The sequence below is a fragment of the Chelonoidis abingdonii genome, chromosome 3 (genome assembly GCF_003597395.2).
Source record: "Chelonoidis abingdonii isolate Lonesome George chromosome 3, CheloAbing_2.0, whole genome shotgun sequence".
Taxonomy (NCBI): Eukaryota; Metazoa; Chordata; order Testudines; family Testudinidae; genus Chelonoidis; species Chelonoidis abingdonii.
Genome location: NC_133771.1, coordinates 8056161 through 8077701, shown reverse-complemented (window position 1 = coordinate 8077701; position 21541 = coordinate 8056161). Strand labels below are relative to the sequence as shown.

Here is a 21541-nt window from a genome sequence, read left to right as displayed (position 1 = left end):
GTGAAGCATGTTTGTGCCCAACACACTGCAGAAATGGTTAAAGATCTGTACGTCCTTTTCGGAAGGTTAACCACTGTACCAGTGCCAGAGATAAGGAGAGCTTGAATTATACATGGTGCGTAGCTTGAGTTAACACTGTCCTAGCATTTTTCAAACATTGTGTGTTGTGTGAATGGTGTCACTTGCTTGTTTGGAGCAGATCCTCCTGTCTTCTTCTACCTTCTCTGCTTCTCTGCCTCCCTCTGAACATCTTCCCTCCTCCTCCCCATTGCGTACTTGCCAAGTGTCCTGTTGTATGACAATAAATCCAAGTGGGTGAATACTGGTTTCTCACACATTCAATAGGGGAGCTGTGCTCTTCCACTTTCCCCATTAAAATTACATGAAAGAAAAAAAAAAGAAGGAACTCTGACTCATGAGAGGTACAAGGCCCCATGACGCTGAAGTGTCACATGCGGGGTCTCCCATCTGGGGCCACGCAGCTCAGCTCAGATTCTTACCTGCTCTGAATAGTCATTCCCATCGACGTCATCACTATTGGAATGGCCTCCGGGACTCTGTACATCTATGCCATGGCTCTCCAGGATTGCTGCTTCTTCGAAAAAAGCAAATGGATCCCTAAATTATCTGATGCATTACCAGAATTAAAGAACATCCATATTTTAGGCATTTAAAACAAGTGGACTAGCAAGGTCAACTCTTGACCTCCTCCTTTCAACTATTCACAATTTGGGTGGGTGTTAAGTGTTCACTTCTGTTGCCCCCCTAAACTGTTTCCATTCTCAATGTCTAACAGTCAAACCTTCCTTCTTCCCCATCTAGTCTACAACAGACAGAGTCTCCCATGTGTATGCAGTGTGCCTGCAGCCATGTCGGCCCCAGGATATGAGAGAGACAAGGTGAGCGAGATAACATCTTTTATTGGGCCAATTTCTGTTGGGGAGGGAGACAAGGTTTCAAGCTACACAGAGCTCTTCTTCAGGTTTGAAGCTCGAAACCTTGGCTAGTCTGCAGAACGCAACACAGCTAAGTTTGTGAGCTGTATCCTATTCCAGCTTGCGCACTGTCAACAGAATTGTTTACTAGCTTCCAATCAGTTATGGCTCTGCAAACCCACTGACGGCAATAAGGTGGCCCCGGAGTAACTGAAGGAAGAATTTGGCCTGCAGAACCTTGGTACTGGTGATGGTATCTGAGATGTAAAGAACCCATCTTGACTTTCAGATCTCAGTGGAATCTTACAGGGTTGGCAATAAGAAAAAACACCACCATTTTGACTTGTAAAATGAGTACATTTGAGTTAGACATTACTGAGGCAAGAAACTTACACGCAAAGACCGCTTTCTAAAAAAATTGCTTCCCCTCTCCCCCTGGCATTTTTCAGAGTGGAACTGCATTTTAAAGGTTTTAAACTCAGTACATTTTGAATTTCCCCTATCCCCAGTCCAGAAATCACTGCTTCTCTTGTTTCATTTGGGACGTCCAATGGGACTGGGACAATAATTCGGTGTTAGGGAAATATGAATCCTTCTGTATTGATCAGATTCAGACTTAAAACAGAAATTAGGTCCTCTGGTGACATCCGAACACTGAATTATTTTTCCTGCCCTACTACTGACATTTGTAAACCGAGTCCAAGATGATAGTTTAGAACCGTTGAGAGGGTGAAAGATTTATTTTAAAAAGTGCTTTAACCGACTATTAAAAATACTTGGAGCTTCTAGCCATTTGCATTAATAGAATTCAATATTATCCTCTCCAGCTCCCTGGAGCTGGCCCCTCAGGTTGTCTGAAAGCAGGTTCTCTGATACATTACCGATATTGGCTCTTCTCTTGATTTCCTTTCTCCTGTTGGCAAACCAGTTGTACACTTTAAGGGAGGTAACTCGTTCCAAATCTGACAACTTTTTGCCTGTGAAAATATACAGTAGAAAGCACAGTTGTTTACAGGGTTTCACAGGCACTTTGCACATACATATAAGATCAGCAGATCCCTGCCATGTGATAAACGCTTGAAACTTAGAGCAGACAGCATTAGAGAGTGGAACTACATAAAAACAGTTCACAAATGAATGCAAGGCTTTTCTTTGCAACTACAGCCAGCTCAGTCCTAAACTGTGATAGAGAGCAAAGCTGCTCTTCCAATTCAGGAGATCAGGATTCAATTCACAGCTCTGCCACAGAATTTATGTGTGACCTTGGGCAAGTCACTTCACTTCTCCGTGCCCCAATTCTCCAAAGTAAAATGGGGATAATACTTTCCCACCTCATAGCGATAATGTGAAGCTAATTTGGTTACTGCCTTGGTGGCGTGCAGGTAGTGAGTACCATAGAAAAGCCAGTAAACATTAGTAAGAGGTGAGATATAGGGATGGCAGAGAGAAGATCTAGTAGTAGTAAAAGACGGTTACTCACCTTTGTAACTGTTGTTCTTTGAGATGTGTTGCTCATATCCATTCCAATTAGGTGTGCGCGTGCCGTGTGCACACTCGTTGGAAGATTTTTACCCTAGCAATACTCGGTGGGTCAGCTGGGTCGCCCCCTGGAGTGGCGCCGCTATAGCGCCGGATATATATCCCTGCCGACCCAATGGCCCTTCAGTTCCTTCTTGCCGGCTACTCTGACAGTGGGGAAGGAGGGTGGGTGTGGAATGGATATGAGCAACACATCTCGAAGAACAACAGTTACAAAGGTGAGTAACTGTCTTTTCTTCTTCGAGTGCTTGCTCATATCGATTCCAATTAGGTGATTCCCAAGCCTTACTTAGGTTGTGGGGTCGGAGTGAGACGTTGCAGAATGCAAAACTGCTGAGCCAAAGGCTGCATCGTCTCTGGATTGCTGAACCAATGCGTAATGTGAGGCAAAGGTGTGAATCGATGACCAGGTAGCAGCGCAACATATTTCCTGGATGGGGACATGGGCCAGGAAAGCAGCAGACGAGGCTTGCGCCTGCGTAAAATGGGCAGTGAGATGGCTAGCCAGAATGTGAGCCAATTCATAGCATGTTCGGATGCAGGATGTCACCCAAGATGAAATTCGTTGGGAAGAGACTGGCATGCTTTTCATCCGGTCTGCTACCACTACAAAGAGCTGAGGCGCACGTCGGAAGGGTTTGGTTCTCTCCATATAAAAGGCGAGAGCCCTGCGGACATCCAAGGTATGTAGTTGTTGTTCCCGACGCGATGAGTGCGGCTTCGGGAAAAAGACTGGAAGAAAGAGGTCTTGATTGACATGAAAAGCAGACAGCACCTTAGGGAGGAAAGAGGGGTGTGGTCGCAGCTGTACCTTGTCCTTGTGGAATACCATATATGGGGGATCCGCTGTCAAAGCCTGAAGCTCCGATACTCATCTTGCCGAGGTGATAGCAACGAGGAAGGCTGTCTTCCAGGAGAGGTACAGCAGCGAGCAGGTGCCCAGAGGCTTAAAAGGGGCACCCATAAGCTTGGCTAGCACCAGGTTTAGATCCCAAGTAGGGAACGGGCATCTGACTTGAGGGTACAACCGTTTCAATCCCTTAAGAAACCTGGAAACTATGGGGTGAGAGAAGATTGAACGGCCACTTTCCCCCAGGTGGAAGGCGGAAATAGCTGCCAGGTGCACCTTTATAGAAGAGACCACCAGGCCCTGCTCTTTCAGGGACCATAGGTAATCCAGGACAGTAGGGACAGACACTTGTTCGGGGACTAAGTTACTCTGAGCGCACAAGTAGGAGAAACACTTCCACTTGGCGAGATATGTCATCCTAGTGGAAGGCTTCCTACTGCCCAAGAGCACCTGTTGTACCGAGGCAGAGCAACGCAACTCAGACTGGCTCAACCACACAGCAGCCATGGTGTGAGATGAAAGGATTGCAGTCCGGACGGTGAACCCTGCCGAAGTCCTGTGTTATGAGGTCTGGCCAGAGCAGCAGGGGGATCGGGTCTGCCACTGAGAGGTCGAACAACAGAGTGTACCAATGCTGCCTTGGCCACTCTGGAGCAATGAGGATCAGGTGGCCTCTGTCCCTGCGGAGCTTGAGTAGGACTCTGTGGACGAGCAGAAACGGTGGGAAGGCATAAAGTAGGTGCCTCTTCCATGGGATCAGGAATGCGTCTGAGAAGGAGCCTGGGGAGCGTCCTTGGAAGGAGCAGAACACCTGGCATTGCCTGTTCTCTCGGGAGGCAAACAGGTCCATGTGGGGAAAGCCCCACCTACAGAAAAAAAAAAAAAAGGATAACGTCCGGACGAATCGACCACTCGTGAGACAGGAAGGACCTGCTGAGGTGATCTGCCAGAGTATTCTGGACTCCTGGGAGAAAAGACGCTATCAAATCGATAAGAGTGGACTATGCAAAAGTCCCAGAGGCAGATGGCTTCTTGACAAAGGAGAAGCGTGCTCCACCCTGCTTGTTTATGTAAAACACAGCCGTTGCGCTGTCCGTGAACACTGATACACAAGAGCCTTGTAGATGGTCCCGAAACACCTGGCATGATAGACGGACTGCTCTCAGCTCCCTCACGTTGATGTGCAAGGCCAGCTCTTGGGGTAACCAGAGGCCTTGAGTGTGAAGGCCCCCAAGGTGGGCACCCCAACCCAGAGATGACGCGTCTGTGGTTAGGGCCACCGAGGGTTGCGGTGGGTGGAATGGCATCCCTGCGCAGACCAGAGAGGGGTCTAATCACCAAGTGAGGGAGTCAAGAACCTTCCTGGGGATAGTGAGCACCGAATCCAGACTGTCTCTGTGTGGACGGTATACTAAAGCAAGCCAGGTTTGGAAGAGACGAAGACATAGCCTCACGTACTTGGTCACGAAGGTGCAGGAGGCCATGTGACCTACTAGGCTGAGGCAGGTGTGCACCGACGTTGTTGGAAAGGATTGAAGACTTTGAATTATTGAAGCCATTGTTTGAAAACGCGACTGGGGGAGGCAGGCTCTGGCCAGAATGGAGTCCAAAACAGCTCCAATGAAGTCTATTCTCTGCGTGGGTGTCAGTGTAGACTTTTCTGTGATGATCACGAGGCCTAGGCTCCCGAAGAGGTCTCTGATGATGCACAGGTGCTGTGATACTTGTGACTGGGAAGTCCCTCAAATGAGCCAATCGTCGAGATATGGGTAGACATGTACTCGACGACGCCGAAGGGAGGTGGCTAATACAGCCATGCATTTGGTGAAGACCCTTGGAGCTGTAGAAAGGCCAAAGGGAAGTACAGTGAACTGAAAGTGTTGGTGGTTGACCACAAAATGGAGGTACCGTCTGTGTGGTGGATAAATGGCAATGTGGAAATACGCGTCCTTCATATCGAGGGCAGCATACCAGTCCCCCGGATCCAGGGATGGGATGATGGTCCCCCCAGGGATACCATGCGGAACTTCAGCTTTATCAGGAATTTGTTGAGTTCTCGCAGGTCTAGGATCGGTCATAGACATCCCTTTGCCTTGGGGATTAAGAAGTAGTGGGAATAGAACCCCCTTGCCCCTCATGTCTTTTGGCACCTCCTCTATGGCTCCCAGTTTTAGGAGTGCCTGGACCTCTTGTAAGAGGAATTGCTCATGAGAGGGGTCCCTGAAGAGGCATGGGTAGGGAGCAGGGGAGGAGGAGGGTTGAAACAAACTGGAGGTGGTATCCCGCTTCCACCGTGCGGAGGACCCAACGATCTGAGGTTAGCTGGGACCAGGCACGGAGGAAATGAGAGAGACGGTTGAAAAAGGAGGGAGAAGGATCTGGTAGGATAACTGGTGGGCCATCCTTGGGCGTCCCATCAAAAGTTTTGCTTGGGCCCCGTTGGTGGTTTAGGAGGCACTTGACTTTGGGTTCCTTGAGGGCCAGACTGCCTTCACCGATCCCCCCTGTCACACCTTCTGGTAGCATCCTGACGCGGCCTAGACTGGTTGTAAGGGCGGTGTGGCTGGAGCCGGAAGGATCTTCGTTGGGTCACTGGCATGTGCATAGCTAGCGAGTGCATTATGACACGATTGTCCTTCAGACTTTGCAACCTGGGGTCGTTTTTTTCTGAGAAAAGACCTTGGCCCTCAAAGGGTAAATCCTGAATGGTCTGCTGCAATTCAGAGGGAAGGCCTGAAGCCTGGAGCCAGGAAATACGCCTCATCACCACTCCGGATGCCAGAGTTCTGGCAGCTGAGTCCGCTGCATCCAGAGAGGCCTGGAGGGAGGTTCTTGCTACCTTTTTACTCTCTTCAAGTAGGGCCGTAAACTCTGGACGGGACTCCTGGGGAAGAAGCTCCGTAAACTTCTACATGGACACCCACGAATTAAAGTTATACTGACTTAGGAGGCCTTGTTGGTTTGCCACCCTAGGTTGGAGGCCCCCAGCCGAGTATATTTTGCGGCCTAGGAGGTCCATGCGTCTAGCCTCCTTCGCCTTAGGAGCTGATTCTTGCTGGCCATGATGCTCCCGTTCGTTCACCGATTGGATAACCAGAGAGCAGGGAGGTGGGTGAGTGTAGAGGTATTCATACCCCTTTGACGGGACCATATATTTCCTCTCTACTCCCATAGCTGTAGGTGGAATTGAAGCTGGGGATTGCCAAATGGTGTCCGCATTAACTTGTATAGTGTGGATGAACGGGAGAGCCACTCTAGTAGGTGCATCAGCCGATAAGATGTCCATGACCGGGTCCTCTATTTCAGTGACCTCCTCCATCTGTAACTTCATATTCTGAGCCACCCACCTCAAGAGGTCTTGATGGGCCCTGAGATCAATTGGTGGAGGGCCTGAGGAGGATGTTCCTGCTACCGCCTCATCAGGTGAGGAGCAGGAGGAGAGGCCCGGGACCAACGGGTCCTGAGGTGGGTCGTGTACTTGAGGGGCGTCATCTGCATCAGGTGGAACCTCGGTGACTGCAGATGGAATTGGAGCCTCGTCCGTGCCTGTAGGGGGAGGGCAGCTCACTGTCACCTCTGATACCCAGTGTTCTGACGGGGCCGACCGTTGAGCCACTGATGGGGCACCTTGGGCCTAGTGGTATGCCCATGGTGTCCAGAAGGACCAGTGATGAGGCCCTTGTTCGCGGCTTTGTCTCTCCGGATATTGGCTGGGGACGTCAGAGTCACGCTCCTGATGGTAGGATGCACTAGCAGCCTGAGATGATACCGATGTGTGTCTCGAAGGCCACGGTGGTGCCGAGAGACCCTGGGAGGGCGCCATTGTTCTTGATGCTCGATCCCGGGGTGGTACCGGGGAGCGATACCGGGAGCTATCGCGGTACCACGAGCGAGGCCGGGACCTTCTACTGTACCGGTGCCGGGAGGTCGACCGGGATCTCGAGTCCCTTCATCTGGAGCGACTGCGGGATACACGGTACTGAGATCGGTGCCGAGAGCCAGATCGGTACCAGGAGTATCTGTCCGGTGAACAAGATGTTGAACGTCGCTGCAAGTGTGACTGGTACCGCGATGGAGAGCGGTGCTGGGACTGTGAGCGGCGCCAGGAGCGGGAACGATGTGATCAAGAGCGTCTGCAAGACCGTGATCTGGAATGATGTCTCTCTGGTGGACTGATGGAAGGAGGCCTTATCAGGGCCGGCTTGCCAATGGATTGAACAACCCGCACCGGTGGTGCCGGGGGTTGAGGACGTATAGGCTCTGTCATAGCAATGAGCTCCCTTGCCGTAGAGAAGGTCTCTGGCGTAGAAGGGAGAGCAAGCTCAACCACAGCAGGAGCCGGGGAGCTGTCTGGCACCGGACTCAATGGCCCTTGTGGGACCGGAATCGACAGTGCCGCGCTAGGTGGAGTTGCAATCTGCGGTGCCAGCATCGACGGTGCTGCAGCGGATGATGGTGCCCGACGAACCGTCTTAGACGAGTGCTCCTTCTGCGAGGCTGGAGTCGGAGCACTATGTCGTTTCCCAGTCGGGGAAAGGGAGCTGTGACGAGGAGTCGGTGCCAGTAGAGGTTGGTGCCGGGACTCCTTCTTGGTACCGGAGTGATCCGGTGCTGAAGGGGCACTCCTTACCGAGGCAGTCTTGTTGGGCGCTCGTTACCGGTGTTGCAGGACTAAGTGCCAACTCCATGAGGAGCTGCTTTAATCGAAAGTCCCGCTCCTTCTTCATCCTTGGTTTAAATGACTTGCAAATGCGGCACTTGTCAGGAAGGTGGGATTCCCCTAGGCACTTGAGGGAGGAGTCGTGGGGATCCCCTACTGGCATCGGCTTCTGGCATGCCGAGCACGGTTTGAAACCCAGTGCCTTGGGCATGGGCCTGCACCGAAGTGGAGGAAAGGGACTAATCCCCGATCCCCCCTTCAACTATATACACTAACTATGAATACAAGTACTAACACTAACTATAACTACAAGAACTCGAACTATAAACACAGTAAAGAGCAAAGAACTACGAGTAGCTAGGAATGTGGAGATCAGCAAAGCTGCGCTCCACAGTTCCAACGACCGTCACGGGGGTAAGAAGCAACTGAGGGGCCGTTGGGTCGGCAGGGGTATATATCAAAGAAGAAAAGACGGTTACTCACCTTTGTAACTGTTGTTCTTCGAGATGTGTTGCTCATATCCATTCCAAACCCACCCTCCTTCCCCACTGTCGGAGTAGCCGGCAAGAAGGAACTGAAGGGCCGTGGGGTCGGCAGAGGTATATATCCGGCGCTATAGCGGCGCCACTCCAGGGGGCGACCCAGCTGACCCACCAAGTGTTGCTAGGGTAAAAATCTTCCGACGAGCTTGCACACGGCGTGTGCACACCTAATTGGAATCGATATGAGCAAGCACTCGAAGAACAAAAACTTATATACCACTTTTCATCAGCTGATCTCAAAGTGCTTTAGAAAGGGGTTGCTATCATTATCTCCATTTTACAGATGGGAAAACCGAGACACGGAACAGGGAAATAACTTGCCCAGGGTCACCCAGCAGGTCAGTGACAGAGCTGGGAATAGAACCCCAGTCTACTGAGTCCCCAGTCCAGTGCTCTGTCCACTAGACTAGACTGCCTCCCTGCTAAATTATAGTCAATAATGCTAAAATTGTCCCATACGTTAGGACGTTTCATCCTAGCTTTTCTTTATTTCGCCTTTGGGTTATTACATTACTTTTAATTCCTGTAACAAAAGTTGCAGAACGTGTTCTCTGCAAGTTTTGGGTACGTTCTACTATTTCAACTAAGCAAAGGCAGGTGAGGTCACTGCTTCAAACATGGCGTTATTACACCAGATACCCACACTCCATTCCCAGGTAGGATTTCTCATCTCCTACCTTCACAGGAGCAGGAAGAACTGAGAAGATGCTGGGGGGGGGACGGGAAATGAGGTCCCACAACACACACAACCTACAAGGGGGACTCATGTCTAGAAACTACAGCGAAGCTTGGACGTCCAGAGACCACGGCTCCCTACTTTGCCAAGGATACACCATGTGATAGTAGGCAATTCACAACCTCTCTGTGGCTACATTTCTCCATCCTTAAAATGAGATCAGTAACAACAATAATGCCACATACCCACTTTTGTAGAGTAGGGTGACCAGACGTCCCGACAAAATCCCCCGTGTCCCGCGTCCTGACCGATGATTGGTCGGGACACAACTTGTCTTGATATTTTGCACTCCGTTTTTTGTTGCTGTTTTTTTTGCTCTGCCGGTGGACCTCCCGCCCCCAAAATGTGTCCTGATATCAATATTTCCTTCCTCTCACCTGGTCAGCCTATTGTAGAGGGCTTTGAGATCCTCAGATAAGAAGTGCACATATTTGTAAAAGTAACTAAAAATAACTGGCTTTAAAGAATGCAAATCTTTGAAATGCATTCCCTTTCCTACGGATACCCTACATGACCCTGTATATATGAAATGTTTTGATGCTGAACTTCACCTCTAGCTCTCCACTATTTTAATTAGTAGAAATGTATCTTTCAGACATAGGTGTTTGGGTCTGAGGGCTACATTAGCCCTCATGTTCATCCAAGTACAGCAGCCTGAGTGACAAGAGCCATATAGTGCTCTAGGAAATACTTCCTACTGGTTGAAAGACTAAATTGTTAGTAACAGCCATAAAATGAGATTTGCTGAATTTAGCAGGAGATGTTGAAATCTAATCGCAGGCTCCTTTGAAAAGAACAGTGCAATCAAGTCCTTACCTGGCTTTTGTATAACTGCATTACAGGCATTTGCAATTTCTTCTCTCTTTGCCTCATCAGGATATTGATTCTCATTGAAGTAACTGCAGAAAAAAAAGATTTTTCAGAAATCAAAGCAGGAATGCACCAAAACAGCTTCACTAAAAGGTGTCAATGGCTAGTAAATGCACCTGTTTTAAAGGGACAATTTAGACATATTAAATTATATGCTGAACAGTATGTGCATGTTTACGTATTACATGTGAACACACAGTTCCCCTTTAAAGACTTCTCAGTTGCCTTAGATAACCAAATGTCACCACCGCACTTGCACCATTCCCTATAGCAAGTGAGTAGGTATAAGGAAAGAGAAGATGCTGCAATACCAAAGATACTATTGCAAAGTGAAACACTCCTGGTAGGAAACCCCACAGTTAGTACTGAGGCACCTCGGCTCCTTTGATTAAGGACGTAAGAACAGCCATACTGGGTCAGACCAAAGGTCCATCTAGCCCAGTGCCCTATCTTTCGACAGTGGCCAATGCCAGGTACCCCAAGGAGAATGAGCAGAACAGGTAATCATCAAGTGATCCATCCCCATTACATGATAACACACTATTTTTTCCACATGACCCCTGTCTCATTCAGTGCATAATGTTCAATATTTATGTTGATTCTCGGGGTTCAGTAAGCATCTCCCATTTTCTCATTCACTACATGTCTACCTCCACACCGACCACCAAAATCTGCACATTTTACCAAGAAATACATAACTACAGAAGTTTTGGGTCATTACTGTGGAATAACATAGTGGTTTTCTTACAAGGGGTCTGCGAGTGCAGAACTATATAGTAATACTCTAAGAACTATGGATTAACTCTAGAGTGCACTTTTAAAATTGTATTTTTTATTTAATAATTGTAAACTTACTATGGGATAAGAGATTATTTTAACGTAACATTTTAGTGTTATAGCTTTTGATAATTATCATTTTACTATACCTATAGTTTTGCTATAAAAATTATTTTACTATTAGAAATATTTTCCTTAGCCTTAAACTCAAACAAATTGATTTAAAACCTCTGAGCCCAATCAAAGTCAAAGTCAATGGTGCTGATTCAGATCCTATATGCAGGGATCACTTCATTTCTTTTCAGTTTGCCTCCTAGGAATATATTGCGTAGGGGTTATTTTACAAAAGTAAAGGTCAGAATTACAAACGTTCCCTAGTCAACTTGGTAATGGACTCATACAATTGTTGCTCTGTATTTAAGGGAGCAAATTTTGCTTTTTATTTTTACCAAGACATCGCATAGCAGTGGATTCATGAGACATGCATGCGTGCACCTCACCGCGTGTGTATCTGTGTGTATCTACTCCCAGCATAACTTCAGATAGTTGATATATCCTTATTTTTCAGCTAAAAGATGCTATATAGAAATAAATGGACGAAACCAATTTAGGTTATTTTGCTGTTAAAAGCATGATTTTGTTCCCTGTAATATTCTGTTTCCAAGCTACCTCTGAATAACTGCAGTTAACAGCACTCCCATTATTTCGCTTTGAAGATTATTCCACAGTTAAATCAACCTTATTGTAAGTAAATTCTCGTAAATGTCCAGCCTGAATTTTCTTTTCTTGCATTCCATCCTGCTATTCACCCTGTCATTTGTAGTTACAGCTATATGTACAATTGGAATCCTGCTTGTGGGTTGATATTCATTGATTAAGAGAAATAGCTCATTAGCACAGCAAGAAATGCTGTTAATGTGCATCCATTTGATTTGCTTGCTTAGAGAGCAACTGCAACCATTGAAATTACATTTTTAAGAGAGGGGCAGAATATAGAAATTAGTAATTTGGGTACTAAATACACATACAGACACACACACTCTCCCCAACCCCCAACCTTTCTCTTCTAGGTTTCTTGTTGAGAGAGTCTCTTACGAACTAAGACTCAGGACTACACAGGCACCTAAATCCCAAACACAGGGGCACAACTCCTAGTTTTAGGCTCCACCAAGATTCACAGAACTCCTGTTTGGTGGCCACCTAATCCTGTAGGCATCTAAACCTCATTCAGTGCCTACATTTTTGCTGCGAGTCTCCTAGGCGTCTATGTTTCTGCATCCAGAACTCTAGGCCAGCAGTTCCCCAACTAGGGGGCATGACCTCAAGTCGAGATGTGCCATCAGCAGATGGGGTTGTGGCAATCCTGAGTGTGCAGATGCCATTTTGCTCCACACAGAGTGACCCTGCAGGTATCGTGCATGCAAGGCCAGGCTGTGCAGAGGATGACATTTGGTAATGGCATCCTCCATGCTGTCTGGGCTCGCGGGAGGCTGAAAACGGGGTCATGCAAGCAGAAAGTTCAGGAACTGCAGCTCAAGGTGTACGAATGACTATTTCCTGCCTGCTCCCCAGCGTGACCCACAAGGCATGGGAAGACAGGCTTTGCCCACCTCTCTTGCCTGCGGCACCTGATCCGGTAGATGAGCTCTGAGCATGCCCTTCGGACTGGGTTCCATTCAAAATCTAGCCAGAGGAGGAGGCAGCAGTGGTGGCCCCATCGTAACACTTAGCCCAGTGCTCTCATCTGCGATGTGGGACACTCACGTTCAATGCCCCCCTCTGCCTGCTGCAGAGAAAAGGGTTTAAACAGGGGTCTCCAACCTCTGAGGTGAGTGCCCTAATTACTGGACTATGGGATATGCTCATGTGGCTCTCTCTCAATCTCCACTGTTGAAGTTGTTCTGCTTGGGTTAAATCAGAGTCACTGGAGCAGGGGGACCAGACTCAGGTCTCCTCAGTCCCAGAAAACTGCTTCTAACCACTAGGATACATGACATTCTCCTTCTCTCTGCCCCGATGTCTATTTAAGTATTTATCCAAAGTGAAACAGTTTCAACAGGAGACACAGAGCGACCCACATCAGAACAGTCCTGTGGTTAGGGTGCTTTATTCAGACTCCTTCTCCCCAGAAGGGAAAACTGGGCTAAAAGTGATATGGGAGGCATCACTGCCACTTCCTCCCTTTTTGGGTAGAGTTAAGCGCCTGCCTAGCTCATTCTCACAAGAAACTGCTTAGGCACCTGTGGCAGGGCAGGGGTAAAACCCCTTTTAAGCCCTGCCAAAATGCTGGCTACAGCCTGCTCTCTAGCCAGTAGGCCAGGTGTAGAGATGCAGGTACTCAACAGGGAGCCCAGCTGCAAGCCCTAACGAGGGTTGGCTCAGACGAACCTGCCAGGCTAAGTAGTGACAGCTGGGTTGGGGCAGGAGAAGGCTGTAAAAGCCTTGGGCAAACCTCAGTGGGAAGGCTAGCCTGGGAGGAGACAGGAGGGCAATATCTCTGTCTCCTTGCCAAGAAGGAAGCCTCAAGGGCCAGGAGACCCTGGGGAGGGTCTGTGGGGCGCTAACTGTTGTGAGATCTGAGCACTGCACGGGCACTGTAAATAAAAACACTGGGGTGATTCAACAAAAGAGGGAGTGAACACTCTTTATTAAACCAGCCTAAACACAGGGTGCAGGCACAAAAGTGGGAGAGCCTGCGCTCGCCCTGTGACAGCACCTAAGTCACCTGGCTCCAGGAGAGGGGCTCCAGGCTGTGGATTGCAGGCAGAGATAGGGGACCTCTCTGCAGCCCGGATTTAGGCACTGAACTTCATGAGAGGGGTGGGGCTTATGACACACCCATCTTGTCTGCATGCAGCTTAGGCGGGGAGCTGCCTAATGTGCTGGCTTTTGTGGATCCCATTCTTAAAGCACCCATCTCTCTCCATTCATTGTCCAGGGAGCCTAGCTCAGGTTTGTAGATCCCATTGCAATGCTGAGTGTTGCAACTCTGAACTCCCTTTGAGGAGCCGGACTTAAATCCTGAGAAACAATGTGTATCTACAATCCATAGTATGCCTGATGCCATTCTGTCTAAAATCAGGGGAAGTTTGGCCACTGACTTCAAAGGAAGCAGACTTGGGAACACCGATTTCAATGGGAATTGCTGGTGCTCAGCACCTCTCAAAAGTCTAAGCAGGAAGCAGCAGGGACACTCCTAGAAGCATCAGCAAAGGCTGCAGGGCTTTATTTGATTTGGCAATATTCCCAAGCCTGGAATCAATGTAATTTGCATTCTCTGAAACATACCAACCCCTTGGCTATATAGTACCATGGAATATTCAGCACAGAACTGTTCTCCCTTACAAATTCTTGTTTGCAAGGATTGTGTTTTGTACAGGACTTTCTTGGAAAAGGGAATAACAAGGAAAGAAAGCGTAAAGAAATGTATAATGAACTGTGTTAGACAAATGTATGTTTAATAATGTCAGAGAAGTGGATATTATATATTCAAGAGTGTAATAAGAAAATGTAAAAAATTTGCTGCTTTCTGTAAATATCTTGCTGACACAGCTCTCAAAACACTGGTAAAACACCTACAGTCGATTTTTGGTCGGTGTAGATAACAGGGCCAAGCAGACCTGACAAATATGTGATTTATTAGTCAGATGCAGCTCTCCTTAGTAAGACAGACTAGGGAGGAAGGATACTGACTGGACAGGACTAGCCAACCCAGGCCACATGATGCAGACAAGTATGAATAAGACAACTGTTTTAAGAAATAATGGAATATGTGAAAGCTATAAAAAGACAGATAAGGAGGTACCAATCAGAGTTTTAGCAGGATAAATAAAAATGGATGAGTTGGAAGGATTTGGAGTTAGTTATTGTATGTGTATGAAATATATTTAGTATCAAATGGTTATAAATAAGGTAGTTTTAATAATGTGTGCCAGCTTGAGGTTACAAGACAAGGTATAAACGACGTGTGTACAACAAAGGGGACTGGAGGAGCAGGAGCCAAGCGGGATCCCATCAGATAGACCAGCATGGACCTGATGACGACAAAAACAGCCTACCATACCCCAGGACTGATTGTTACTCTATCCTGCTCTATCTGTTTTACTTATGCTTGATTAAGTTGGTGATATATTGTCCTAAAATTCTCTTATTAAAGCTTTAAACTAGCTAGGCTTAGTAACTGGGGTGGAAAAACAACCCCCTGAATGACAAAAGTTTTAACAACAAAAAGCGCTGGGGTGGACAGCGCTTCATTGGCAGGAGCCATTCTCCTGTCGACAAAGCTACTGCCCCTCGTTGGGGGTGGTCTTACTCTGTTGCCGGGAGAGGTCTCTCCTGATGACAAAGAGCGGCTACACTGCTTACCCTACAGGGGCCCAGCCGCGCCATTGTAAGGTGCACAGTGTAGACATAGTGTAGACACTGGGAGTTGCAACTCCTAACTGCTGCCTACAGGCATTCACAACTGTGAGTTAGGCCCCCAGGGTCCCTGTGCAACGCATGGAAAGAGGTAGGTGCCCAGGCAAGGGATTCACAGAAGCCAAGACACTGAGCGGGGAGTGCTGAAGTCCCACCCCTCAAAAGGAGTTAGGAGCCTGACTAGAGAGGGAGAATCCCGAGCAGAGGCACCTAAGCCAGCTCTTCCTTATGAAAAATTGTGATGGTTCTACCACTGCATCACTGATACCAAATAGCCCCGTGGTTAGAGCACTCATCTGAGAGGTGGGAAACGCAGGCTGAAATCCCCACTCTGCCTGATGTAGTGCAGGACCTTGAACTGAGGCTCTGCACCTCACTGGTGATTATACTAACCAGTGGGGTATAGGCTACTGCGGTGTGGGGCTCGCTCAATCTTTCCTGTTGAAGTACACCTCTACCCCGATATAACGTGACCTGATATAACACAAATTCGGATAGAATGCAGTAAAGCAGCGCTCCGAGGGGGGCGGCTGCGCACTCTGGTGGATCAAAGCAAGTTCGCTATAACGTGGTTTCACCTATAACACGGTAAGATTTTTTGGCTCCTGAGCACAGTGTTGTATCTGTGCAGAGGTGTATAAGGGACTGCAATCTATACACTAAACACTAGGCTATAGTCACTCACTCTCCGGCCCAATGTCTACATAAGGCTCTGCTCCAACACTGATTGGGGATTTGAGCCTTGGTCTCCCACATCCCAGGTGAGTGCTCCATCCACTGGGCTATTGGGTGTAAGGGAGACAGTGTTGCCACCAACCTCTTTCCTGTTCCTCGTGGATTGGGCGTGCTCAGAGTATGCCTACAGGCTCAGGTGAGACAGGAAGGGGAAAGCCTAGTTTGAGAAACTCACCAGGGCTTGTTCAGTAGTGTCAGGAATTAGCTGGAAGTGCGCATGTACATCTGCAGAAATGTAGGTGGCTATGGGACTTTAGATGCCTCCAGGTTTAGGCGACAGCTGAATGGGGGTGGTTCGTGGATGCCAGTGATGCCAAAATGTTGGACGTTAATGCCTAAAGGGGCAGTTAAGTACCAATCCCCCTTGGGAATCTAGTCCAAAGATTAATTCTGCAAATCTGCCCCACACAGCTGTATTAGGTTTCCTGTGAAAACTCTATTTCATTTACAGATACTTGCCAGAAATCTACAATACATAAAACAAACCCCATGAAGTGAGAGAGAGAGAGAGAGAGAGAGAGAGAGAGAGAAAACTGTCATGTACTAAAATCATAAGGTGACAGCCTGATGTCGTACTCCTGTACGGGCTGGATGATCTACAACCCTGTACCTGGTGGATGATGCCCAAGCTTACTAAAGAAATGCAAACAAAAGCAGATGTAAAAATGCAGGAAAACCTCTGCATCTGAGAAACAGGGAGAGAAATTAATAAAGAGAAGAAAATGGAGACGCCATTAGCGAGCCTCTCATTCAGCATATAGCTACGTGCTACACTCAATGTACTATCAACAAGCTGCAGGCTACCATATGCTCTGGCTGGCTCCAATGCCTTTGAAAGGGAATAATGCTTGCTACCCGTAACACAATTCCGGTTCAATATTTTGTGATGACTGTGAGCAGGCTCCTCTGGTCAAGCTAACCCTTTTCACAACATGATGACGAAATGACATGCCAATAGCAAAGTTTCACAGCAGATGCACAGAATGTGGTGAGGGTGGGTGCATTGAGATGTTAGGAGTGACTCCTCAGTTTAGGACTGTTGAGATTTAAGTTTAAAGCAGAACTAGAACCCCTCTGCTTCACACTTAAATGGACAAATTCACTCTCAGATCTGGCACAATAACCACAGGTGGTTTGCATTAGTAGAGATCACTTCTCTCGCCCTCTGTCCATAGCCCCTTCTAGCTCAAACCCTATGCGGCATCTGAATTCCCCCCATTCACCCATCAAGTCTTCTAATAGTCTGGTACAACTCCATTCCTGCCTCTCCTATTAACTCAACTCACATTTTCCTCCACATCCAGTCTCCTGGATAGCTCCCCCAACAACATTCACAGTCCCCAATGTTCCCTCTCCCCCACCATATTCAGCTTTTGCACTTTGATAGGACAATTCTGTCAGCTACTCCAGGCAGAGCAGACTGAAATTTTCCAGTCTAAAAGACGAAGATCTCAGATAGTTACAAGCAACGAGAAACAGGTTAGAATGGAAAATTGTATGCAACCTTAACTGTAAAACCCACACTCCCACTATACTAACCTACACTCTTGTAACACCTTTCATGCAAAGATCTTAAAGTAGTTTATAAATATCGTATGGTTGTATGCCACATCTACACCCTTCTCCACTTCTTTCAGGGCCCCAATCTCCTCTGGCCAGAATAATAGTAATACCACAATACAAAACAAAACAGAACAACTAAGGGCTTGCACACAAGGTGCAAAAGGACTACGTCACCATGCACGAGGTACTTTTCCAGAGCACGCCAGCAGGATCTACATGGGCAGTTACAATCCAATACATTAGAACACTCTCAAAATCACATCCCCCTAGTTCGCTGCTGGTGCCATGTAGAAAAGCCCAGTATATCTGTAAGGTAGGTAAGTGTTATTATATACATTTCAAAGATGAGAAAACTGAGGGACAAAGACATTAAAGAATTTGCCACTGGCCACACAGTAAGTCAGTGGCAGAGCTGTGAACAGAACCCAGGAGCACCCTGTTGTTAACACCGTCCATTCTCCCGGCCACAGCCCAGAAAAGAACTCAGGAGTCCTCATTTCTGGTTCCCTGTTCTAATCATTAGAGTACATTCTCCCCCAGAGAAAGGGCTAGAACCATAAATCCTGAATTCTAGTTCACAGCTCTAACCACAAGACAATATTCCATTCACAATACTGGAAGAAAGCTGGCTAGATTGTCAGGCTCAACGGGTAGTGATCAATGGCTCCATGTCTAGTTGGCAGCCAAGTTCAAGTGGAGTGCCCCAAGGGTTGGTCCTGGGGCTGGTTTTGTTCAATATCTTCATTAATGATCAGGAGGATGGCGTGGTCTGCACTCTCAGCAAGTTTTCAGATGACACGAAACTGGGAAGAGTGGTAGATAAGCTGGAGGGTAGGGATAGTATACAGAGGGACCTAGAGAAATTAGAGGATTGGACCAAAAGAAACCTGATGAGGTTCAACAAGTGCAGAGTCCTGCACTTAGGACGGAAGAATCCCATTCACTGTTACAGACTAGGGACTGAATGGCTAGGATGCAGTTCTGCAGAAAAAGACCTAGGTGTTACAGTGGACGAGAAGCTGGATATGAGTCAACAGTGTGCCCTTGTTTGCCAAAGAAGGCTAATGACATTTTGGGCTGTACAAGTTAGGGCATTGCCAGCAGATCAAGGGATGTGATCATTCCCTCTATACGACAGTGGTGAGGCTTCATCTGGAGGATGTGGAAAAATTGGGAAAGAGTCAGCGGAGGGCAAAAAATGATTAGGGGCTGGAGACATGACTTAATGAGGAGAGGGCTGAGGGAACTGGGAATTGTTTAGTCTGCAGAAGAGAAAGAATGAGGGGATTTGATAGCTGGTTGTCAACTACCTGAAGAGAGTTTCCAAAGAGAATGGAGCTCGCGGCTGTTGCAGTGGTACCAGTGATGACAGAACAAGGGAGTAATTTGTCCTCAAGTTGCAGTGGGGGAGGTTAGGTTGATACTAGGAAAAACTTTTTCATTAGGAGGGTGGTGAAGCATTGGAATGGGTTACCTAGGGAGGTGATGGAATCTCCTTCCTAAGAGGTTTTTAAGGTCAGGCTTGACAAAGCCCTGGCTGGGCTGATTTAGTTGGGAACTGGTCCTGCTTTGAGCAGGGGGTTGGTCTAGATGGCCCTTCCATCTTTGATATTCTATGATTTGATGATTCTAAGTTCCCTGAAACTTCAGGAGAAAAGCCATGAAGCAAACTGAGAAGATACAAGAAAAATAGTGATTAAGCAGGCACAACTAAATCCTGCAAAGGCATTCTGCATTCTAGACAAAGGGCAGCTGTCAGCTGAGTAATCACTGAACACCTTCACCAAAGAAACCAAATGATCTCTTTTACAGAGAATGACAGTAAAGAATTAAAATGAAAAGTGACCAAATCATTTACATGAAATGAGAATCCATAAGATGGGAAAGAATAGAGATATCCTTGAAGCAGTTTCATTTCAATAACACTGAAGTCTAGAAAAATTGCAGATTAAGAGAAAACCTCTCTTTCAGGGATAATGTGGCTAGGACAATGACAGTCAGAGACTCCATCTCAGCCATGGTTCTGTAATGTACATTTATATGTCTCCACTAAGGTGCCCCTATCTGAATTCTTGCAATAGCTGTCAACCTTTTTGCTCAACTGGAGAGTTTAGTTTTCCGGCCCAAGCTCTTATATACTCCAAATAATACCCTCAGCCTTCCACTCTGTTTTTATCCCACTGATCCACAGTGGGAGTTTTATTGCTTCACATCCCATTGCTGGCAAGACAAGGGTTTGAAGTAACCTAAGCTCCTGAGCAGCGTAAGGATGGGCAGCGCTGGGGCATCACCACTGGGGCTAGGAGAGGGGGTCTAGGGTATTAGTTTCAAAAGCCTGAAACATCAGTACTGCCAAAGAGATCCATGGCTTGGAACCATCAGTACAGGGTGCCACTCTAGCAGCCTGAGATTCAGGATACCTAATCATTTCCACATGTATAGTCAATGCAGTTCTATTTGTCAAGGAAGCTTTTGAGCTGTGAAATATTCCATCTTCTGTGGGGTTCTCTGGGTACTTGCTGGAGCCTGAACAGTGCCCTATGTAATAGCCACCATCTGTCCAGGGGAGGGAGGAAGGAAGTGACAACCCATCAACACCAGTTCCCATTTGGTTACTGCTGATGAATATAAATTGCCTATACCACAAGGGGCTGTGTTCTGCTCCTGCAGTCCTCCTGCTTCCAGACATGTACTCTTTTTTCAAGGCTCATGAGTTGTGTTTAGTAGCCGTAGGCTGCCACTAATTTAAACTCCATGTTTACTCTGTTTGAAAACCACATCACACACTGCTTTCCAAACATGTGCAGAAGTTCTGCCAGCTGTTTCGACTGAACTGCCTACTTTATCCTTCTTGTTAGTATATTTATCAAGATGGCAAGTTTCTGGCTAGGTCTACACCACCACTTATGTCGGTATAACTTATGTCGCTCAGGGATGTGAATAAGCCACCCCCGGCCGAGTGACGAAGTTACACAGAGGTAAGAACTGGTGTGGACAGCGCTATGTTGGTGGGAGAGCTTCTCCTGCTTCCATAGCCACTGCCGCTTGTTGGGCATAAAGAGATTAAACAGCTTGCCCAAGGCCATACAGAAAGTCTGAGGCAGAGTAGAGACTCAAACCTAGATCTCCTGAATCCCCACCAAGTGCTTTAACCACACGACCATAGTTCCTTTTGTCAATATCTATCAAATGTGCAGTACTGTTTATTTAGTATTAAAGACCATTTCTCTCTGCATTACTCAATTTTGCAGTTGAGGTAAGTAAGATGCTACTAATCTTGAGATTTTAACCAAATGGGGACTACAGTATTCCTGTGGGACGCTCCTAGACTATGGCTTCCACACAGATAAATATTCGGTAGTTATAGCTATCTTAGGGTTTTCTACTTCTGTCTGCAACTGCAGGATTTATGCATTTAGCTAGGAGTCTTCATAGATTTAAAGGCCAGGATTATTATGATAATCTAGTCTGAGCTCCTGCATAACCCAGGCCAAAGAACCTCATCAAGCCCATATCTTGTGGCTGAGCTAGAGTGGATCTTCTAGAAAGAGACCTCCAGTCTTGATTTAAAGACTTCAAGAGATGGACAATCCACTACATTCGTAGATAATTTGTTGCAGTGGTTAATTACCATTTCTGTTTAAAAAAATTTGTATTGGTCTAGCTTCAGCTTTCAAGCATTGATTTTGTTATGCCTTATTCAGGGAGACTAAAGAGACATCATCAGACAGCTTGTCCCCATGCAGGGACTTGTAGACCGTGATAAAGCCATCTCCTAACTTCCTCTTGGATAAACTAAATATATTGAGCTTCTTGAGTGTCTCACTATAAGAGCATATTTTCCAGGACTCAGAAAGTTCTTGTAGCTCTTTTCATGGAAGGAATGAGTATAGGTGCAGGTTATTTAGAACACTA

At 47.1% G+C, this 21541-nt stretch overlaps 1 protein-coding gene across 12 annotated transcripts in view; it reads right to left on the bottom strand.

Annotated features, from left to right (window-relative positions):
- The window catches only part of HMBOX1 (homeobox containing 1), a 164928-nt gene that overhangs the window by 22719 nt on the left and 120668 nt on the right, over positions 1-21541 (bottom strand). For 4 of the 12 annotated variants that reach the window (XM_032782708.2, XM_032782715.2, XM_075063588.1 and 1 more), the window contains 4 exons: positions 10079-10161; positions 1817-1912; positions 501-595; positions 187-288 (listed from right to left, as the gene is read on the bottom strand). In XM_032782708.2, coding sequence (XP_032638599.1) covers positions 187-288; positions 501-595; positions 1817-1912; positions 10079-10161 — 376 coding nt within the window. The other 8 variants (XM_032782718.2, XM_032782712.2, XM_032782716.2 and 5 more) reach the window with 6 other exon arrangements.